The sequence below is a fragment of the Prosopis cineraria genome, unplaced genomic scaffold (assembly GCF_029017545.1).
Source record: "Prosopis cineraria cultivar Desert tree isolate PC_DT_omini unplaced genomic scaffold, ASM2901754v1 PC1300, whole genome shotgun sequence".
Taxonomy (NCBI): domain Eukaryota; kingdom Viridiplantae; phylum Streptophyta; class Magnoliopsida; order Fabales; family Fabaceae; genus Prosopis; species Prosopis cineraria.
In genome coordinates, this window is record NW_026556625.1 from 15312 (window position 1) to 33593 (window position 18282).

Here is an 18282-nt window from a genome sequence, read left to right on the forward strand (position 1 = left end):
TCTCACCAACTTTTAAATTCTAAGCAAAATCCCACTATTAAATTAAAGAAAACAACCGTTATTTTTAAAGGTCAGGGTGAGTGTCACAAGAGCTAGCGACTGAGCTTTAAAATTTCAAAAGTAACAACTATTTTTTTCTAACTTAACGGTGATGTTTTAGAAGCTCATAATTTAAAAATTAAAATTTTTTTTACACATTTAAAGAGTTCGGAGTTCAAAATATTATTTGCACAATAGTTTAAAGTTTAAGATACTCATTAACCCCAATAAAAATAGATTTTTTTTTAAAAAATCAAGTGATCTTTCCATAAAGGATGCATAAATAAACGGTTCCTAACTTCAGGTAAAATTATAAGAACGCTTTTCGATGTATCCAAAAATACTTTATTAATTAACAAATTATTTTTCTATTATTAATATTAATTATTAATAACAAACTGACAGCCTTACCCCTTTAGCCCTAATTGTATGGCAAAATTTTAAACAAGGATAAAGATGTAACAGTAAATCTTAGTTTTCAATCTTACCTCTCGTTAATTGCAACAAGTTGTTATTATGTTTTTAATTTTTATACATTATTTTATTATGATCATTAATTTCAATAAACAGTAAAATTAGAAATTTATACATATTTTGCATATAGAAAATACCAATTACAAATTACATTACATTACAAATTACAAATTACAAATTTTTAAAAATCACGAAATTATTTAATTTTATCTCATTGTGCTCACTGTTCATTAACAATAATAGCGGTGATAATAGCAGTGCCTATTTCTCACGTTTTTCTTAGAAAAAGTTCTGATGCTTCTTTCTTAGGTTTTCGCCCTGAAACCCTAGAAGTTTATCCTGTGCTTGTTCCCACTGCATTATCCCTCGGTAAGTTATCAGGATTTTGGGGGCTTCCGTGGTACATGTGTTAGTGGCAGTTATTGATTTATTTATTCATTTACTTTTTACTCTAACCGGGGAAATAAAAAATAATTTTTTAATATGAAATATGTTTGTTTTTTCTTTTAACATGAGTTTTCTTGATTTTGTTCGAGTCTGGAAAATACAACCTCTATGCTGTGGGTCTATAGATGGTTTCAAAGTTTAATTTCCGAAACTAGCTGGTGTTTAAGTAATCGGTGTTGAATGCTAAGTGCTGTCTTCGCGAGGATTAGGGTTTGGGAATGAAAGGGTCCTGTGTGGAATGCAGCGATGGCTGATGTTATGGAATTGCAGTAGCAGAAAAAAATGTCGGGATCAGAGACAGGAGTGATGGCCAGTATGGAGTCCTTAAACGTGAGGCATCAGAATAGTCCGGCACCATCACAACCAGTCTTGCAAAACATAAGCATGGCCTACGGTGCTGATGGCACGACCGAGTACAAGCATCTTGCTGCTATTACCCCACCAACCTACCACTCCTCAACCGCTGTCACTGGCACTATTATTAACGGCACCGATGCCGGGCAGGGGGGCGGAACATCAGGAATCAACGTCAACATGGTCAGTGAGCCGCTGAAGAGGAAGAGAGGGAGGCCGAGGAAATACGGGCCAGATGGCGCCATGGCATTGGTCTCGGAGCCCAAACCTCTCGCGGTTTCCGTGAACCAGTCCAGCGGAGGACCTGCGTCACCCACTTCCACGTCCTTGAAGAAAGTCAGAGGCAGACCCCCCGGTTCCAGTAAGAAGCAACAGTCGGAGGTTCTTGGTAACTAATTTTCTTTTTTGCTTATTATGAACGTGCATTATATTAATGTAGGATTTTATTTCTTTTCTTCTATATTCAACTGTCTCGTTGGTTGGGTTGTAATTTTTAAGCAGTTTTTGCTTGTTCTCTGGCTTAACCTGATGACCGGTCAGTTTTATAACATTTTGACTTCCGGTGCCGTTTGGATCTTTCGTATAGCGGTTTTTCGACAGGATACACTATGCTTTTCCTCGTTTTTTAATTAGGAATACAAGGTACATTACATCTGCTGTAGACTTTGTAGATCTAGAAATCGATTAATAAATTTTAGAATGCCTATCTTGTTCCCGCTTGCATGCAATGTTCAGATTTTTTTGGGCTTATATGCAGTTTCTTCTTCGTTTTGATTAACTATTGTCTTGAATCATTGAATGATGGCAGCATCGAGCTATTTTCATGATTTCATACCCTTTTCACAATCACTTACATTACATGGTGCCATAGTCAAGGGCATCAAAGAGAAAATTCAAAAGCTTAATGCTATCTATTTTACCTTTCCTAAAGCCTGTGTATTTTGGCATCGTAAGCCCTGAAATAACCGTCTTCTAATTTCAGTTGTGGTCTAAACCGTATGCTTATCATTGAGTAAATTCCATTATGTAGTCAATAACCAATAGGTCTGATGGAACTTGCACAAGTATATCTGGATGATATGTGGCAATTGAACACAGTTCTAAAATTTTCATGTTAATGTTTCAATGGTAATCACAGACTCTTACTTTGAAACTTGGGCATGTGGTCTGATATATGCTGAAGTATGTTTTTTTATTTTTTAAATTTCTGAAAAGGAGTGGGTCCATTGGAGTTTTTAGTTTTATCAAAGTTCATGTAGCCGCTACTGCTGTAATATTCTATTGGATGGTGATTTTCACAAGGAAGGTTTTTCTCCAGGATCAGCTGGACTTGGATTTACACCACACGTTATTACTGTGAAAGCTGGAGAGGTATTTGCTAATCACATAGAATTTTTAGATGCATTCACTGAACGATTTCATTGGAAATTGTTGTTTGATTTCTTAAAATTAACTTTATGTTCTATACCATTTTCTACAAGTTATTATTTGATTCATACAACTCCGCCTATGTTTATAGCCGGTCCCAAGCCCGGGTAAAGGAGGAGGGTTGTGTTAGGCCATCAACAGCCAATGTAAAAATTTGTTGAATCTATCATGAACATGGACAATAGTTATAATGTTAATGCTAGGTCGTTGCCCGTAAGTAACGCGCTGCATGGCTCGAGTACAGTGATAAGTGAGTTAGAGCCGCTGCATCGGCGCCCGGATGTAGTGTTAAATGAGCAAGGGCTACCGCGTCATTCTGGACGCACGCGGCTAAAGAAGTTAGTCCATAAGAGCAAAATTAGATTTGGTACTTGGAATGTTGGGACATTAAATTGTAAATCTGTAGAGGTTGTAGGGGTTATGATTCAAAGGAAAATCAATATCCTTTGCTTGCAAGAAACAAAATGGCGTGGAGAAAGAGCTAAGGATATTCAAGGTTTCAAACTTTGGTATACAGGAAAAGTAAGTGCACGCAATGGAGTAGGCATCATTATAGATAAGGAGTGGAAGAAGAACGTTGTAGAAGTTAGCAGAATTGGAGACAGAATTATTTCTTTAAAAATGATAATTGGACGTGAGACTGTTAATATTGTTAGCGCTTATGCGCCGCAAGTCGGGACAGAAGCCAGTCTTAAGGAATTATTTTGGGAGGATCTGGAGGGGTTGATTCGACACATACCACAGAGTGAAAAGATTTTTATTGGAGGAGACTTTAATGCGCATGTCGGGAGGGAAGCTGGTCAGTATGCGAGGGTGCATGGTGGTTTTGGTTTTGGAGAGCTAAACAATGAAGGGAAAACTCTTCTTGATTTCTCATTGGCGTATGATTTTAAGATTGCCAACACTTGTTTCAAGAAGAGAGATGAGCATCTCATCACTTACAAAAGTGGAGCCTCAAGGTCGCAGATTGATTTTCTTTTGGTTAGGAACACAGATAGAAAACTTTGTAAAAATTGTAAGGTGATCCCTGGAGATGCTGTAACGACACAACATAGGGTCCTAGTCCTTGATGTGTGTATTATGAGTAAAATCCAAAAACGTCGACAAGTAGTAACACCAAGGATTAGGTGGTGGCAATTAAAAGGTGAGAAGCAAGATATTTTCAAGCAAAATCTTTTGGATAAAGGAATTTGGGATTCTCAGGGAAGTGCTAACATCATATGGGAGGATATGGCTAAAAAGATACGGGAGGTTGCAAAAGTAGTTTTGGGAGAATCGAAAGGTTCTGATCCGAGAGATAAGGAGTCTTGGTGGTGGAATAATAGTGTACAGGACAAAATCAAGTATAAGAAGAACTGTTTTAAAGCCATACATTTGTGTAACAATGAGGAAAATTGGGAGAGGTACCGTATGGCTAAGAAGGAAACTAAGAGAGCTGTGGGTGAAGCTCGTTCCAAAGCTTTTGAAGAATTTTATAAGAACCTTGAGACGAAGGAAGGAGAGCAAAATATTTATAAGATTGCCAAGAGTAGGGAAAGAAAATCAAGAGATCTAGAACAGGTAAGGTGTATTAAGGATGAAGAGGGAAGAATTTTAGTTACAGATGATGAAATTAAAAATAGATGGGAGACTTATTTTTCTAAACTTTTCAATGATGGAGAGGATTCATCTAGTAACTTGGAGGATTTAGTAACTGGTGAAGGAGAACAAAATTTGTCATTCTATCGAAAAATACGTGATAAGGAGGTAAAGGAAGCTCTTAAGAAAATGGCAAATGGTAGAGCTAACGGACCTGATTGTATATCTATCGAAGCGTGGAAATGTTTAGGTGAAGAAGGGGTGAGATGGTTAACTAAGTTATTTAATGTGATTTTACGGTCCAAGAAAATGCCTGATGAGTGGAGGAGAAGTACATTAATTCCTATTTATAAAAATAAAGGAGATATTCAGAATTGTACTAACTATAGAGGGATTAAACTCATGAGCCACACAATGAAATTGTGGGAGAAAGTAATTGAGCACAGGTTGAGATTGGAGACAAGTATTTCTGAGAATCAATTTGGTTTTATGCCAGGTAGATCAACTACAGAGGCGATTTATCTACTAAGGGGATTAATGGAAAAGTATCGTTGTAAAGATAAAGATCTACACATGGTTTTTATTGATTTGGAAAAAGCTTATGACCGTATACCAAGAGAAGTGCTTTGGAAAGCGTTGGAAAAAAAGGGAGTACGGATTGCTTATATTAAAGCCATACAAGATATGTATGAGGGGGTAAAACTAGTATAAGAACGCCTAGTGGTCAAACAAAGGATTTTCCTATAAAGATTGGACTACATCAGGGATCATCTCTGAGTCCTTATTTGTTCAACTTGATTTTAAATGTTTTGACGGAACATATTCAAGAGGAAATCCCGAAATGTATGCTCTTTGCGGATGATATAGTTCTTATAGCAGAGACAAGAGAAGAGGTTAATTGCAAACTTGAGTTATGGAGGAGGACATTGGAGTCGAAAGGTTTTCGTCTGAGTAGAAGTAAGACGGAATATTTATATTGTAAATTTGGTAAAGGACTATTCGAAAATAATTTCGAAGTGAAATTGGGAGATCAAATTATACCTCAAGTGGAAAAGTTTAGATATTTGGGAGCCATTATTCAAAATGATGGCGAAATCAGTGGAGATATTTCACATAGAATTCAAGCTGGGTGGTTTAATTGGAGAAAAGCTAAAGGAGTTATTTGTGACCGTAGGGTGCCTAATAAACTTAAAGGAAAGTTTTATCGTACTGCTATCAGACCGGCAATGTTATATAGTAGTGAATGCTGGGCTCTAACGGGACAGCAAGAGCATAAAGTTGGAGTAGCAGAGATGAGAATGTTACGATGGATGTGCGGACATACACGTAAAGATAAAATTCGAAATGAGCACATACGTGAAAAAGTGAGGGTGGCACCTATTGAGGAAAAAATGGTAGAAAATCGGTTGAGATGGTTTGGGCATGTACAAAGAAGACCAAGGGAGGCACCAGTGAGAAGAGTGGAACATATAACTTTGAGTCCGATTAAGAGAGGTAGAGGAAGGCCTAAGAGAACACTCTTGGAAGTTGTTGAACATGATCTCTTAATTAATAATATTTCTAAAAGCTTAATAAATGATAGAGCACAATGGCGTCTTGCAATCCATGTAGCCGACCCCACCTAGTGGGATAAAGGCTTGTTGTTGTTGTTGTTGTATTATTTGATTCATACCTTTCTGGTATTGCTCCTTTTTTTTTGGTAATTCATCATATATTTGTCCTTTTTTAAAAATTAACCAAACTTTTTAGATGAATATCTTGGGGCGAATGTGCAATGCTGGAAGTTTGTAGATGTAAACAACATTATTCAAACTTGTTTACATCTACAAACTTGTTTTTCTCTGATTCTTTCATTCATGGGTTCCTTTAATTTTTTGTTCAATTAATATTTTACCAGTTTTATTTATGTAAATGTTGTTTGAGCCTAAGCCTTATTGTATATTATGCTTTTTGAGAATGATATAATTCTTATTACAGAGTAAAAAAAAAGATATTAACTTCAAACTTGAGTTATGGACAAAAACCTTGGAGTTGAAGGATGACCACCTAAGCAAGAGCGAGACGGAATATTTGCATTGCAATTTTGATAAGAGGGTAGTTAGTAGTATTTTGGAAGTGAGATTGAGAAATTAGATCATACCTCAAGTAGAAAAGTTTATATATTTGGAAGCAATTATTCAAAATGATGCGGATATTGCACATAGGATATAAATTGGATGGTTTAAATGGAGAAATGTTGAATGAGTTATTTGTGATCGAAAGGTACCTAATAGACTTAAAAAGAGTTTTATAGAACTACTTTAAGATCATCTATATTATATGGTAATGAATTTTGGGTTTTAAATGGGAACATGAGCATGCAGTTGGAGTAGTAGAGATGAGAATATTGAGATGGATGTGTGACTATACACAGAAAGATAAATATGAAACGAGCATATATGAGAAAAAGTGAATGTGGCATCTATTGAAGGAAAAATACTAGAAAATCGTTTGTGAAGGTTTGGACATGTACAGAGAAGGCCATGAGAGGCATTGGTGAAGAGAGTGAAATGGATAACTTTAAACCCTATAAAGAGAGGTGGAGGAAGAATAAAGAGAACATTTATGTAAGTTGTTGAATAAAATCTCTTGGTGAATAATATTCCTATGAGTTTGGTTTATAATAGAGTATAACGACATCATGTAATCCATACAGCCGACCTCACCTAGTGGAATAAGGCTTATTGTTATTTGAGCTTGAGCCTCCGAGGGGGTTTGTTTTATTATTATTATTTTGTTTTTGTTTTTGTTTCTTTAGGGGATGGGGGACCATCTTTTAAGATGTGCAACTTTTTCAAATATTCCATAAAAGCTAAACAGGGATAATCATTTTATCAAAATTTTCAGCTCTGAAACTTAATGGGAAATTGAGAACTGGAAGATATATCATACATCTAGAAAGTTTTCTTGCACGGATAGAGCATAATAAAAGGGGTAGAAAAGTTATTAATCACGCTGAGTGTAACTATGCAAGTATTGGTTGTTCACATTCATATGCTGACCTAAAATTTTTGGCACCCAATTTTTCCCACATAAATATGGGAAAATAAGCTGTTATTTCCCATAAATCCTGACCGTCTGAATCATTCATGATTCCAATGAGCACAGCACATGTATTTCTCGCTGAAGTCTGAAACCTGTCTCTAGTTGGATCATCCTCTATCCTCTATCAGCATATGCAGCTCTTAAGCATCACCTGGGGTTGTACAGTGATTTTCTCCTCTGTTGAAGACAAACTCGGATATTTGTACTGAAATGGAAAACTAAAGTTTGAGGAAATAGGATTTCATCTGTGAGAGCTGAAATGACACAGAAAAATTCCTTCCCTTTTGTTTTTTTGGACAGAGGTAAAGAGGGTAACGCTGGAACAGCAGAGGGATACAATTCTGGTCTTTTAAAATTAGAGATAAAAATCTGATAACTAAAGATAGAATGGAAAATACAACTGTTAGTTCTTTTAGCATATTTGGTGTTAGTTCTTATACCTTTTTCATTGCTTCAACTCTCAAGTTTCATCAGTTTGCAACTTTAGTCCTTATTGTCATGGAGTTAAATCTATTTATGTGTGTATAAATCTGTTAATTATATTGTTGAGTTGGTAAAATTACAATGAGTTGGACATTATATGAATAAAATGACCACTAACCTAACCTGCCTTTCCATCCTGCCAGTCATGTCTTTTTTTTTTCTCCTGAAACTTCATCCATTGCACGTTTTACGATTGTGACTTAATTTCCTGCTTTTTTTTTCTTGCTTACTGCTTATTTTTTATACAATTCAACATAATTTTAACAAGGCAGCACAAGAAGTAACAATATTTATGTATAAATTAGCCATTGTTAAGTCCTAATGGTTATATTTAAAAATATAGGGATTAATATTGCAGATATATAGAACTTAAGAGACTTGGGGCAACAGAAAAAAGTATAGGGACCAATATCAAAAAACACTAAAAGTATAGGGATAATTGTTGTATGTTCTCCAAGGTAGAGGTATAATCCTATTATTACTCTTATTTACAGGAGACAAGGGAATAAATTCCCCTGATCTCCATGATCATCTCTCCTCTGCCAACTTTCTCACCTTCTATCTTTTTATGTTTTGAGGGTGTTTGGCTGCTGCTTTATGGCTTCCACCATCTTATTCTTGTTTTTGAATGTGATTTTATATGCATCCAGTTCTTCAGCATATGGCACTGGTTCTTCCTCAAGCCTGTTCTCAATAGAAATCACGTTTTTTATGCCTTATCATTTTTGGTTTAGCCCATTAGTATAGCAGTATTCTTCAAAAGTGCCAACATCTGGTTTGATAATTCAATCTTAGCACTTAAATCATCATAATCTAGTTGAGCAATGAGTATCCGGAAAGCTTTTCTGAAGTTCGCCTTTCTCCTTCATCATAGAGTTTGAACTGCTATAATCTCACCTATCTCATTTTCCCAGCCAACTTTCAACTAGCTCAATACTTTCAGCGAGATGTGCAGCATTTTTGAGTGCTGAGGATGCCTGGGACTCACTAAAACCATGGATGATTCAGACGGTGAGAATTTCTTGGACATAAAAGCTTTGGGGTTGCTTGGTTGGAGGGAGGTAAGGGAGGGATTTTGCTCAACGGACAAAGGCTTTTTGTCTGTCACATTAAAGATTAAACAATAATATATTTATTTAGAAAATCTTCTCATCTTTCTGGGAAGTACTAAATCAACCGAGCAAAGGAAGTCAACTTCCCAGAAACTAGAGTAATTGAACCAAGTGACTTCTTCATTATCCCTCGTTTATTATTCCATTACATTTGTGTTAATTTGAGATGTTACTCTTACCATCTGTCTAGTATGCTTTTCTTCCTTTTCTTTTTTTGGAAAATATGGGGTGCAGTAGTTAATTTCTAATAATTTGCAACTATATTGCATAGTTTCTTTTAAGACTAATGGCTTTTATATTTTGATATACAGGACGTGTCATCAAAAATCATGTCCTTTTCTCAGCATGGTCCAAGGGCTGTTTGCATCCTCTCAGCAAACGGAGCCATATCCAATGTGACACTTCGTCAAGCTGCGACATCTGGCGGAACTGTGACTTATGAGGTTCGTAAATGTTCTTGCAACTTTTTCATCCGTCTTCCCATAAACTGATCTTCAATCCGAAATCTAGTTGTCCACTTTCCATTAGTCCCATTGATTCTTTTTTTTTTTTTAACTGTTTATTTACATATGTTAGTCCATGTCTTTTATTTTAGTCCTTGCTTATTATTAGGAAGTAAATTTAGTTTCTACTAATGTCAGTTAGGTTGAGTGAAGACGTGATGTTCCTTAAGCTAAGTTTCAAGTTCACGTATTGTGAATGAAAAAAATCACATCAGGATTGTTTTTTGCCATTTGGGACCCGATGGGACTTGAATTTAGATTAATTAATAGTAGAGCCAGTAATTTGGGCCAAATCCGATGGGCCAGCCCAAACTCGCTCGAAAAATTTAGGCCCAAGCCCAAAAAAAATATTTTTTATTGCTCGGGCCTGCCCGAATAGGCCTGAGAAAATTCAGGCCAAACCCGATCGGGTTCGGGCTTAGCCCGAATACCCGAATAGAAAAAAAAATAAATTTTTAAAAAAATATATAATATAATAAATATTAATTATTTTTTAAGTTTTATATCATTTTATTTTAAAATACCATATATTTGAGTGTATTACTATAGGTATTTTTAAAAAAATAAAAATATTTATATTTTCCCATTTTTATTATTTTTAATCAAATAAAATATCTCAAAATAATAATTAAAATATATTTTAATATTAATTTTTATATTTTAAGGCTTAATTTTTTTTTTGAAAAAAATTGAGTCATATACTCCATTTTCTTGTCCAAAAATTATATTTTATATTTTTTATAAAATAAGATAATTAATTTGAAATTAAAAATAATTTTAAAAATAAAATTTAAACATGTAAGAATTCCCGGCTCTACTAATAAACAAATATAATAAATAAAATAATATTTTTAGATAATTATTTGATTATCATTCACACCATACTTAGTTAATAATTAAGAATGAACTAAAGTAAATATCCTTTGTATATAGGACTTGAAAATATAAAAGGTTAAAGAAAAAAATTCAAAAAATAGTATTTTACCCATAATTAAATAATTTTGTTTTATATAATATAATGATGACTATTTTTCTTATATTCTTAAAAATGAAAAGTAAAGTTTATCCAATAGTTATTAAAAACTTTGAACTAATCAGGACAATAATTTTAAATTAGTGGTCTAATCGTAGTTGAATTGAGATTAACTTGATCATAATTAAAATAATATGATTCAATTAAAATATATAAATATTTTTATATAACCATGATAAGGGCAATATTTAAATAAATAAGACATTAATTTACAAGCAAAGGAAACATTCATGAATGAATTGCACATAATACAACAAAACAGTAACAGAACTACTTAAATACTTAACTACAAAGTTAATAAGTTATTATTTTTTTATTCCTTTCAAGTTAAAATAATATGTTATGCTTAATAAGATTATTTAAAAATTAAAATTGATTAAAACTAAAATATTTTAAAAAAAGTTTCGGGTATTCGGGCCGGCTCGAATAAGCCCAAGCCCGAAGGTGTTAGGGTCGGGCTTGATTATATGGGCTTTTAGAAAGAGTAGGATTCTTTAAGCCTGATCCAAATAAGCCCGGCCCGAATTGAGCTTGACTCGAATAAGCCCGACCCGCCCGAATTACCGGCTCTAATTAATAGTACTAGATATTGTGGTTCTAGAAAAATGTTTTCCACTATGCTTCTGGGTAACTAAATTATGACCCAGGTTTGGAGGGCCCATATCATTATTTTATTGTATTTGCAACATTCATTTAATATTAAGAGTGAGAAACTGTGCTCGTATTGGATTAATAAGGTTGTACACGCTATTAGCGGCCAAATGTATTTAGTCTTATTATGTAATCAAACTCTGTCGGGATGTTTTTGTTTTGCAGGGACGGTTTGAGATCCTATCACTATCTGGTTCTTTTCTTCTATCTGAATATGGTAGTCAGCGGAGTAGAACTGGTGGATTAAGTGTATCCTTGTCTGGACCAGATGGCCGTGTTTTAGGTGGCGGAGTTGCTGGACTTTTGACAGCTGCTTCGCCTGTGCAGGTACATACTTCTTTGAATTTGCATAGTGAATTGATTTCTGGTGTTATATATATATATATATATATATATATTTTACCTCTAGCTCTATCTATCCATCGTGTTTTGATATATTTGCATGAGGGAATTGATATTCCTGCACTTTTTCTCGGGAGTTTTGGGGAAGACTGCAGTTGTCATTTGTTCTCTGACAATATGAGGTTACTAGTTCATTCCCTTCCATGTGATGTCATTACAATTTGGGGTTACAGTTTGGGAAATTGATGGCAGGTTGTTGTAGGGAGCTTCATTGCAGATGGTGGGAAGGCACCAAAGTCCGCAAACCAATTGAAAATATTATCTGCCCCCCCAAAGTTGGCACCAGTCAGTGGTCCAGTGGGGCAGAGCAGCTCCCCATCGCGGGGCACTCATAGTGAATCGTCAGGAGGGCCTGAGAGCCCACTTAACCCGAGCACAGGAACAGCCTGCAATAGCAGTAAACTACAAGGCATTTCGTGCATGCCGTGGAAGTAAAAAAATTCATGTCTTCTCATTAATTCACTAATTTATGCAGTAGTGGTGGGGTTGATGCTTGTGTCTCTCTTACCTCGTCTTATTTTACCGTTTGAGAGGCATATATGTAACATTTGTTATGAGTAGTGAGTATCAGGTCGGGAAGGGATGTAGTACGGTTGTATAATCAAACTTCTAATAGGCTATTTGTAGTGGTTTAGTCTGGTACTTGAGGCATGGTATGCTCCTTGTATTATTCAGGATGCGATTTCGTTTTTCCTGTATTATTAGTTGTAACGTAATTTTGATGTTTGCGTGTGTTGAATGATATCCGTTATGCCCCGGTGGAAACTACCTTGCTGTAGAATCAATGAATTTAGCACGCCCCATTTGGGAGAACGTGGTGGACAATTGGGAACTAAAGGGAGGGGAAGAAATGTGCACTCAGGCCTTTTCAGAAGGTTTGGAGTTCTGTTGGGAGGGCTACGAAAGTTATCATTATATAGAGCTTCACCATTTTCTGTGATACACGCTGCTTCCCATTTGTGTGTTTGAATATAGTTCTTTTTAGAAGAGCAATGGTTGTCATGCTTATTAGAATACATAAGATAATAAGAAACGGTTACGTTGGTAGAAAGAAAAGCATCAACACTGGATGTGAGTGGAGTTAGTCTTGGTGGGATAAGAAGCCATCACGTTAATTCCACAGAGGCCCTCGGGCTTGCCTGTGTTTCGCCTCATACGGATGTACCCCTTCTCTCCCCACTTGGGCCCCCACGAGTTCTTGACAATGATATAATCCAGCCCTTTTGATGTCCCATAGCCAACAGCTGCCACCCCGTGATCCAGTTCACTTCCGCAGTGCCCATCGAAAACTCCCTAAATTGCTACGCCGTCAGACTGAAGACAAATAATGAAAGGGATGGAACAAAACTGTGGCTAAGCTATTGCATTACGTACCCCGCCGTAAAATTGGAAATCCCTACCGGAAGCCTCTATGGCCACACTGAGGGGTTGGTTTGCAAGTGCTTTCAATAAGCTCCGTTCGTTGTTCTGGGGCACGTCACGGTAACCGCTAATAGTGACGACTCGGGATTCACCCTGTGGAAGCAAAAGAATATGATGTTGGTGGAGAATATTCTTGATCTTAAAACCAATGAATTTGATTACCTTGGTCATTTCGCAGGTGCCTTCCTCCATTTTGTAAGGATAGTCTTCCTCCTTATGGATTCCCCCGTTAGCGGCTATAAAGGAGAATGCATAATCCATGAGCCCCCCATTGCACCCATTGTTATAAGTCCTGTCGCAATCAATCAATTGCTGCTCTGACAGAGATGTCAAATTCCCCGTCACAATCTGATTTATTCCCTCCACGGCCGCAACAGTTGAGAATGCCCAACAACTACCTGCAAGCATGAGCATGCAGTGCTACTAAACTAAGAAATGCAAATATGTGCGTGTGACTATGATGCAGGCCTTCAATCAATCAACCAACCAAATATTTAATTACCACATGAGCCTTGATTCTTGACGTGGGTGACGGCGCCTTTCTTCCTCCAATCCACCGATTTGGGCAAATCAACAACATCTCTGCAAGTGAAATCTTCAGTGGACTCTTTTCTTGTAGAAAACTCGGGCTTGAGCCCAAGGTACTTGGCCTTGAACTCTTGGTGGCTCAAATCAGCGAATTCATTCAGCCCCAGCCAGTAGTTACTCACCATCTTGTTTCTCTCATCAATATGCTTCAAGTTATCCTTGAAAATATCGAATCTACGAAACTTTTCCTCGATGCTTTCATAAATCTTGCCGTGTTTTGCCATCCATGATTCGAACAGCTCAATCAGCTTATCCATGGACTTCAAGTCCTGGGAGGAGTAGCCCACGATGGAAAAATCACGGCCCAAAATCAGGGACGAGCATAAGCAGACGGAGCAGAGAAAGGCAAATGTCTTGGTGAAGACCATGGCAGAGAATTGGGTAATGGATACGAGCAAGAAAGAAAGGAGGGGAGGTGTGGAAAAATGGGTTGAGGGAGAGGTGCTTTATATAGGTTATGTTTAGGATATTCCTTTAAAGAAACGTTTGTAAGGATTGTTGACACTTTAAGGCAGGTTCTTTTGGCTGCCTTTATGTTAAAGCATAAAATCATATGCTGCATAGAACTTGGCGGTGTTAAATTGCTAGTTGCTATATACTTTATTATACATACACGACAGTTACATCGTGGTTAGTTTTGCTCACATCCCCAGCCATCGCAACACTCGTTTCATTGACAGCACCAGCATCTGAGCTTCTTTGTACATGATGTTTTTGAGGGGCAGAGGTGTTTGCTAGTTGCTATATGCACATCCTCTCTTTGTTTATATTCCTTACTGCACTTTGATTCATGATCCTTAATAACATGATTACATCAAATACTACATTATATGCAAAAATATTATCAATATTGACTTCATTTCAATCCCATTATATTTCATTCATAACATAATTTATTGAGATCTCATTATTTTCATAAATTCTAGATACCCAAGTTTCTTCTAAAATTGAATATTAACTGTGTTAAATGACTCTTCGTGAGTTGTAAAATTTTTTTGATTATCCTCAATTTGACTATCTGTGTTTCTAGATCTCTTTTTTTTCAAAGATTTTTATCTTTGAAACCAATGGGTCTATCACACTTTATGCGTACTGTAGAATCATTTATAATAACAGGTTGTCCAACAAAAACATCAATTATAATTGGAGCACTAGCAGCTATAATTTAGTTACTTTCTTTAGGTCAGTAAATACATTTGGCAATTGATTTGTTAAATTTTGTAAATGAATTATTTTTTTAAATTTCTAGTTCACACTACTTTGTATGAGAATGCAAATGAGATAATGATAATTCATTCCAACTATTTTTTTTCCAACTGCTTATTTTCTCCCCCTAATGTTGGGAAAACTGATTCATCAAAATGACAATCAACAAATTGAGTTGTAAATAAATCTCTTGTTGAAGGTTTTAAATATTTAATTATAGATGGAGATTTATATTCAACATATATATCCTTCTTTGAGGACTCATCTTAGCATGTTGTGGTGGAGTAATTTAAACATATACTGCACATCCAAAAATTATTAGAAGGAAATATTAGGTTCTTGACCAAAAACTAATTCTAAAGGGGAGCTCTTAAAATAACTTGTTGGCCTGATACGAATTAATAATGTTGCATGTAATATTGCATGTCCCTAAGTAGAAATTGGGAGATTCGACCGCATAAGTAATGACTGTGCAATCAATTGTGAACATTGAATCAATGATTCTGCAAGCTCATTTTATGTATGAAGATGTGCTACAAGATGGTCAATATCAATTCTAAAAAATATGCAATATTCATTAAAAGCTTGTGAAGTAAATTCACTAGTATTATCTAGATGTATTTTCTTGACCGGATAATCAAGAAAGTGTACTTTTAATTTAATAAATTGAGTAAGCAATCTAGCAAATGCCAGGTTGCAAGAAGATAATAAACAAATATGTGACCATTTTATCGATACATCAATTAAAATCATAAAATACTTAAATGATTAGCATGATAGGTGTATAGGCCCATAAATATCACCTTGTATGTGTTATAAAAATGTAAAAAATTCACTTTTTATTTTTGCTAGTGATGATTGAATAATTAACTTTCTTTCAGAATATAAAGCACATGAGAAATCATGGGATTATGGAATTTGTTAATCTTTCAATGAATGCCCACATGATTTCTCGATTATTTTTCTCATCATAATTGACCCAAGATGGCCTAATTGGTCATGTCAAACATTAAATTTATTACCATTTGTAAACTTCTTGTTTACACTATTTAATAATGCATGATACAAGTTAGAGGAAAAAGTAAGTAATTCTTCTAGTGCGCATTTTTACTAAAAATTAAATTCATGATAATAAGATATTCTTTATTTTCTTCATTTGTTATCTCAATATGGTATTCATTTCTACGGATATCTTTGAAACCCAATAAATTTCTTCTATACTTATTAAAATAAAATGCACCATTAATGTGTAATTTTATTCTCCAAGCAACAATACATTAGCTCTTCAAGAGCCATCTATCACCTTTATACTTTTGAATATAGTTTAAACATTGACTTCTTGCATTGTCAAATAAGAAAAATATTTTTTTATTTTTAAGTATTGTATGAGTTGTTACACTATTAACGAGACATTTATATTATTATCATTGGTACCAATCAAAGAAATACTCATTTTTCATTAAAAAATATAAAAAATATATAATTAAAATATGAAATATAAAAACTTTATTTATTAAAAAATAACATCATAAGTAAATTATCTAAAAAATAACATTATAAGTAAATTCTTTATTCCAATGTAAGAAAATTAAAACGACACTTAACTATAAAATCTAACAACATTAAGGTCTAAGAAATTTATTTCTAGACATTTTCATCCCCAATCAGATGATCAATTCTGCCATTAAGATTGGCATAGAAATTAGCAACATCCAGATGAGTAACATTTATGTCACCATAATCAAAATGTATCTCTATCTTCACTTCTTTATTTTTTTTTGAGAGATTCTTGATAAAGATAAATGAAATGCTTTAGAGTATGGCAGATATATGACTAATGGCCTTTACCATTAAACTGGTAACATAATTTTTAATATTATTATTAATATTATTATCCCTACTTGTTCGTTTCTTGTGTTTCTCTTCATTATTTGTCTACTTCTTGTGGAAAAGTGTACTACCGCAGCCATGTCCACAGCTATGGCCATGACCCCTAGTTGATTCATTTGGCATTGCATTCACTTTTGAAAATAGAGTAGAACTAGTTAGATGAGATTCATGATTTTTCATAATAGCTCATTATTTTGTACAGCCACAAGAAGACAAGAAATCAATTCAAAATATTTTTTGAAACCTTTTTCATGATATTGCTGTTGTAGGAGCATGTTGGATGCATGAAATATGAAAAATGTTTTTTTCTAACATATCATCATCAGTGACTTTTTTTTCATATAATTTCAATTGAGAACTGATTCTAAAAATTACAGAGTTATATTCACTCTCGAATTTAAAATATTATAAACATAAATGCATCCAATCATAATGAGCTTTTAAAAGAATTATAGTTTTTTAATGGTCATACATTTCTTTTAAATTATTCTAAAGAATAAGAGAGTCTTTTATAGCTAGATACTCAATTTTCAACTCTTCATGTAAATGATGACTGATAAATCATAATTTTTATATATTTTGTCCCATCTTTTTTGTGCATTTTATGATGATTTTGGACTAATTTAAGTTTATTAGATATTATTTAGAATTTTTAGCCAATTCTAAGAATATATATTTTTGAATTAATTATAGGAATTTTGAGCTTAAATTGTTAATATTTTATTTTTTATTTTTAAAATGGTTTAATTTTTTCAATCTTTAATTGAGTTTTTTTAATTATTATACATTATTTGAGTTTTTGGTCATTTTGTAGGAAAATTATAATGTTGGCAAAAAAATTTGAAAATATTTTATGAGACATGCGATTTATTTTAGACATAATCTACACTAGTAGGTTCATATTGACTTTTTAAGTTATGAAAGCACAATTAATAAAATTCAATTATGAAGATTAATTGTTAGGTTTCAAGAAACATCCAATGGTCAAGGCTTTATAAGATAAAGAAGGAATTATCGAAGTTTATTAAAGATATAATGAGCATTTCCAACTAAAAAAGATGGAGAATTTTTATACTTTTTTTATATCTTTTTTTTAATTGGCTCTTTTTTAATTCAATGGATGAAATTTTTCTAAAACTCTCTGCTCACTCTTCTAATCATTGGATTATTTTCCCCCATCTCTCCCTCTCACTCACTCTCAGCCGCCAGGAAAAATTCATCATCTCCCGCGTCTCTCTTCCTCCACTTCCAATCATCGAGCATCTTATTCTCCATTCATCCTCACCGACAGCACCCACATCTCATCATTCGTCCACTTTACTTCTTCCTTCTCCATGGATTTGACGCACACACCATTCTTCATTTCCCCATTTAATTTTTTATTTCATTCCAACATCTTCTCATCCATTAAGCCACCGCCACAATCAGCCACGCCATTTCTTCTTCTCTCCTTCGCAATCATTCACACACACACCACTCTTCACTCCCATAAATCTCATGACCGTGGCTTGGCTGAATTTGGAGGAAGAGCATCATCTATGAGAGCTTTAACTAGCCTGTAAGACAATTTGGAATGAGCATAGAGAAA

At 34.5% G+C, this 18282-nt stretch overlaps 2 protein-coding genes across 5 annotated transcripts; one reads left to right on the forward strand and one right to left on the reverse strand.

The window, feature by feature from the left end:
- Window positions 1–756: 756 nt before the first annotated feature.
- LOC129299794 (AT-hook motif nuclear-localized protein 10-like) lies at window positions 757–12314 on the forward strand. Of its 4 annotated transcripts, none has more exons than XM_054938268.1 (6): window positions 757–882; window positions 1231–1702; window positions 2633–2685; window positions 9311–9442; window positions 11352–11513; window positions 11781–12314. In XM_054938268.1, the coding sequence occupies exons 2-6, from the start codon at window positions 1243–1245 to the stop codon at window positions 12021–12023; spliced, it is 1050 nt and encodes a 349-aa protein (XP_054794243.1). In that variant the 5' UTR covers window positions 757–882; window positions 1231–1242; the 3' UTR covers window positions 12024–12314. The 4 variants fall into 4 exon arrangements, with proteins under 4 accessions (XP_054794243.1, XP_054794241.1, XP_054794242.1 ...); XM_054938266.1 differs by having other exon boundaries at window positions 773–882; window positions 1170–1702; XM_054938267.1 differs by having other exon boundaries at window positions 774–882; window positions 1205–1702.
- Window positions 12315–12486: 172 nt separating this feature from the next.
- LOC129299793 (cysteine protease XCP2-like) lies at window positions 12487–14002 on the reverse strand. The gene is made up of 4 exons (XM_054938264.1): window positions 13513–14002; window positions 13173–13408; window positions 12963–13103; window positions 12487–12881 (listed from the first exon to the last, which is right to left on the reverse strand). Exons 1-4 carry the CDS (start codon window positions 13964–13966, stop codon window positions 12648–12650), a joined length of 1065 nt encoding a protein of 354 aa, XP_054794239.1. The 5' UTR covers window positions 13967–14002; the 3' UTR covers window positions 12487–12647.
- Between the last annotated feature and the right edge of the window lie 4280 nt (window positions 14003–18282).

What these genes read in the sequence shown, in the direction of transcription:
- LOC129299794 (XM_054938268.1), top strand. Translation starts at nt 1,243, where the DNA reads ATGTCGGGATCAGAGACAGGAGTGATGGCCAGTATGGAGTCCTTAAAC. An exon ending in GCGGAACTGTGACTTATGAG is followed by an intron (nt 9,443 to 11,351) that starts GTTCGTAAATGT and finishes TTTGTTTTGCAG; the next exon opens with GGACGGTTTGAGATCCTATC. An exon ending in CAGCTGCTTCGCCTGTGCAG is followed by an intron (nt 11,514 to 11,780) that starts GTACATACTTCT and finishes AATTGATGGCAG; the next exon opens with GTTGTTGTAGGGAGCTTCAT.
- LOC129299793 (XM_054938264.1), bottom strand. Translation starts at nt 13,966, where the DNA reads ATGGTCTTCACCAAGACATTTGCCTTTCTCTGCTCCGTCTGCTTATGC. An exon ending in GCACCTGCGAAATGACCAAG is followed by an intron (nt 13,104 to 13,172) that starts GTAATCAAATTC and finishes TTGCTTCCACAG; the next exon opens with GGTGAATCCCGAGTCGTCAC. An exon ending in ATTTCCAATTTTACGGCGGG is followed by an intron (nt 12,882 to 12,962) that starts GTACGTAATGCA and finishes GTAGCAATTTAG; the next exon opens with GGAGTTTTCGATGGGCACTG.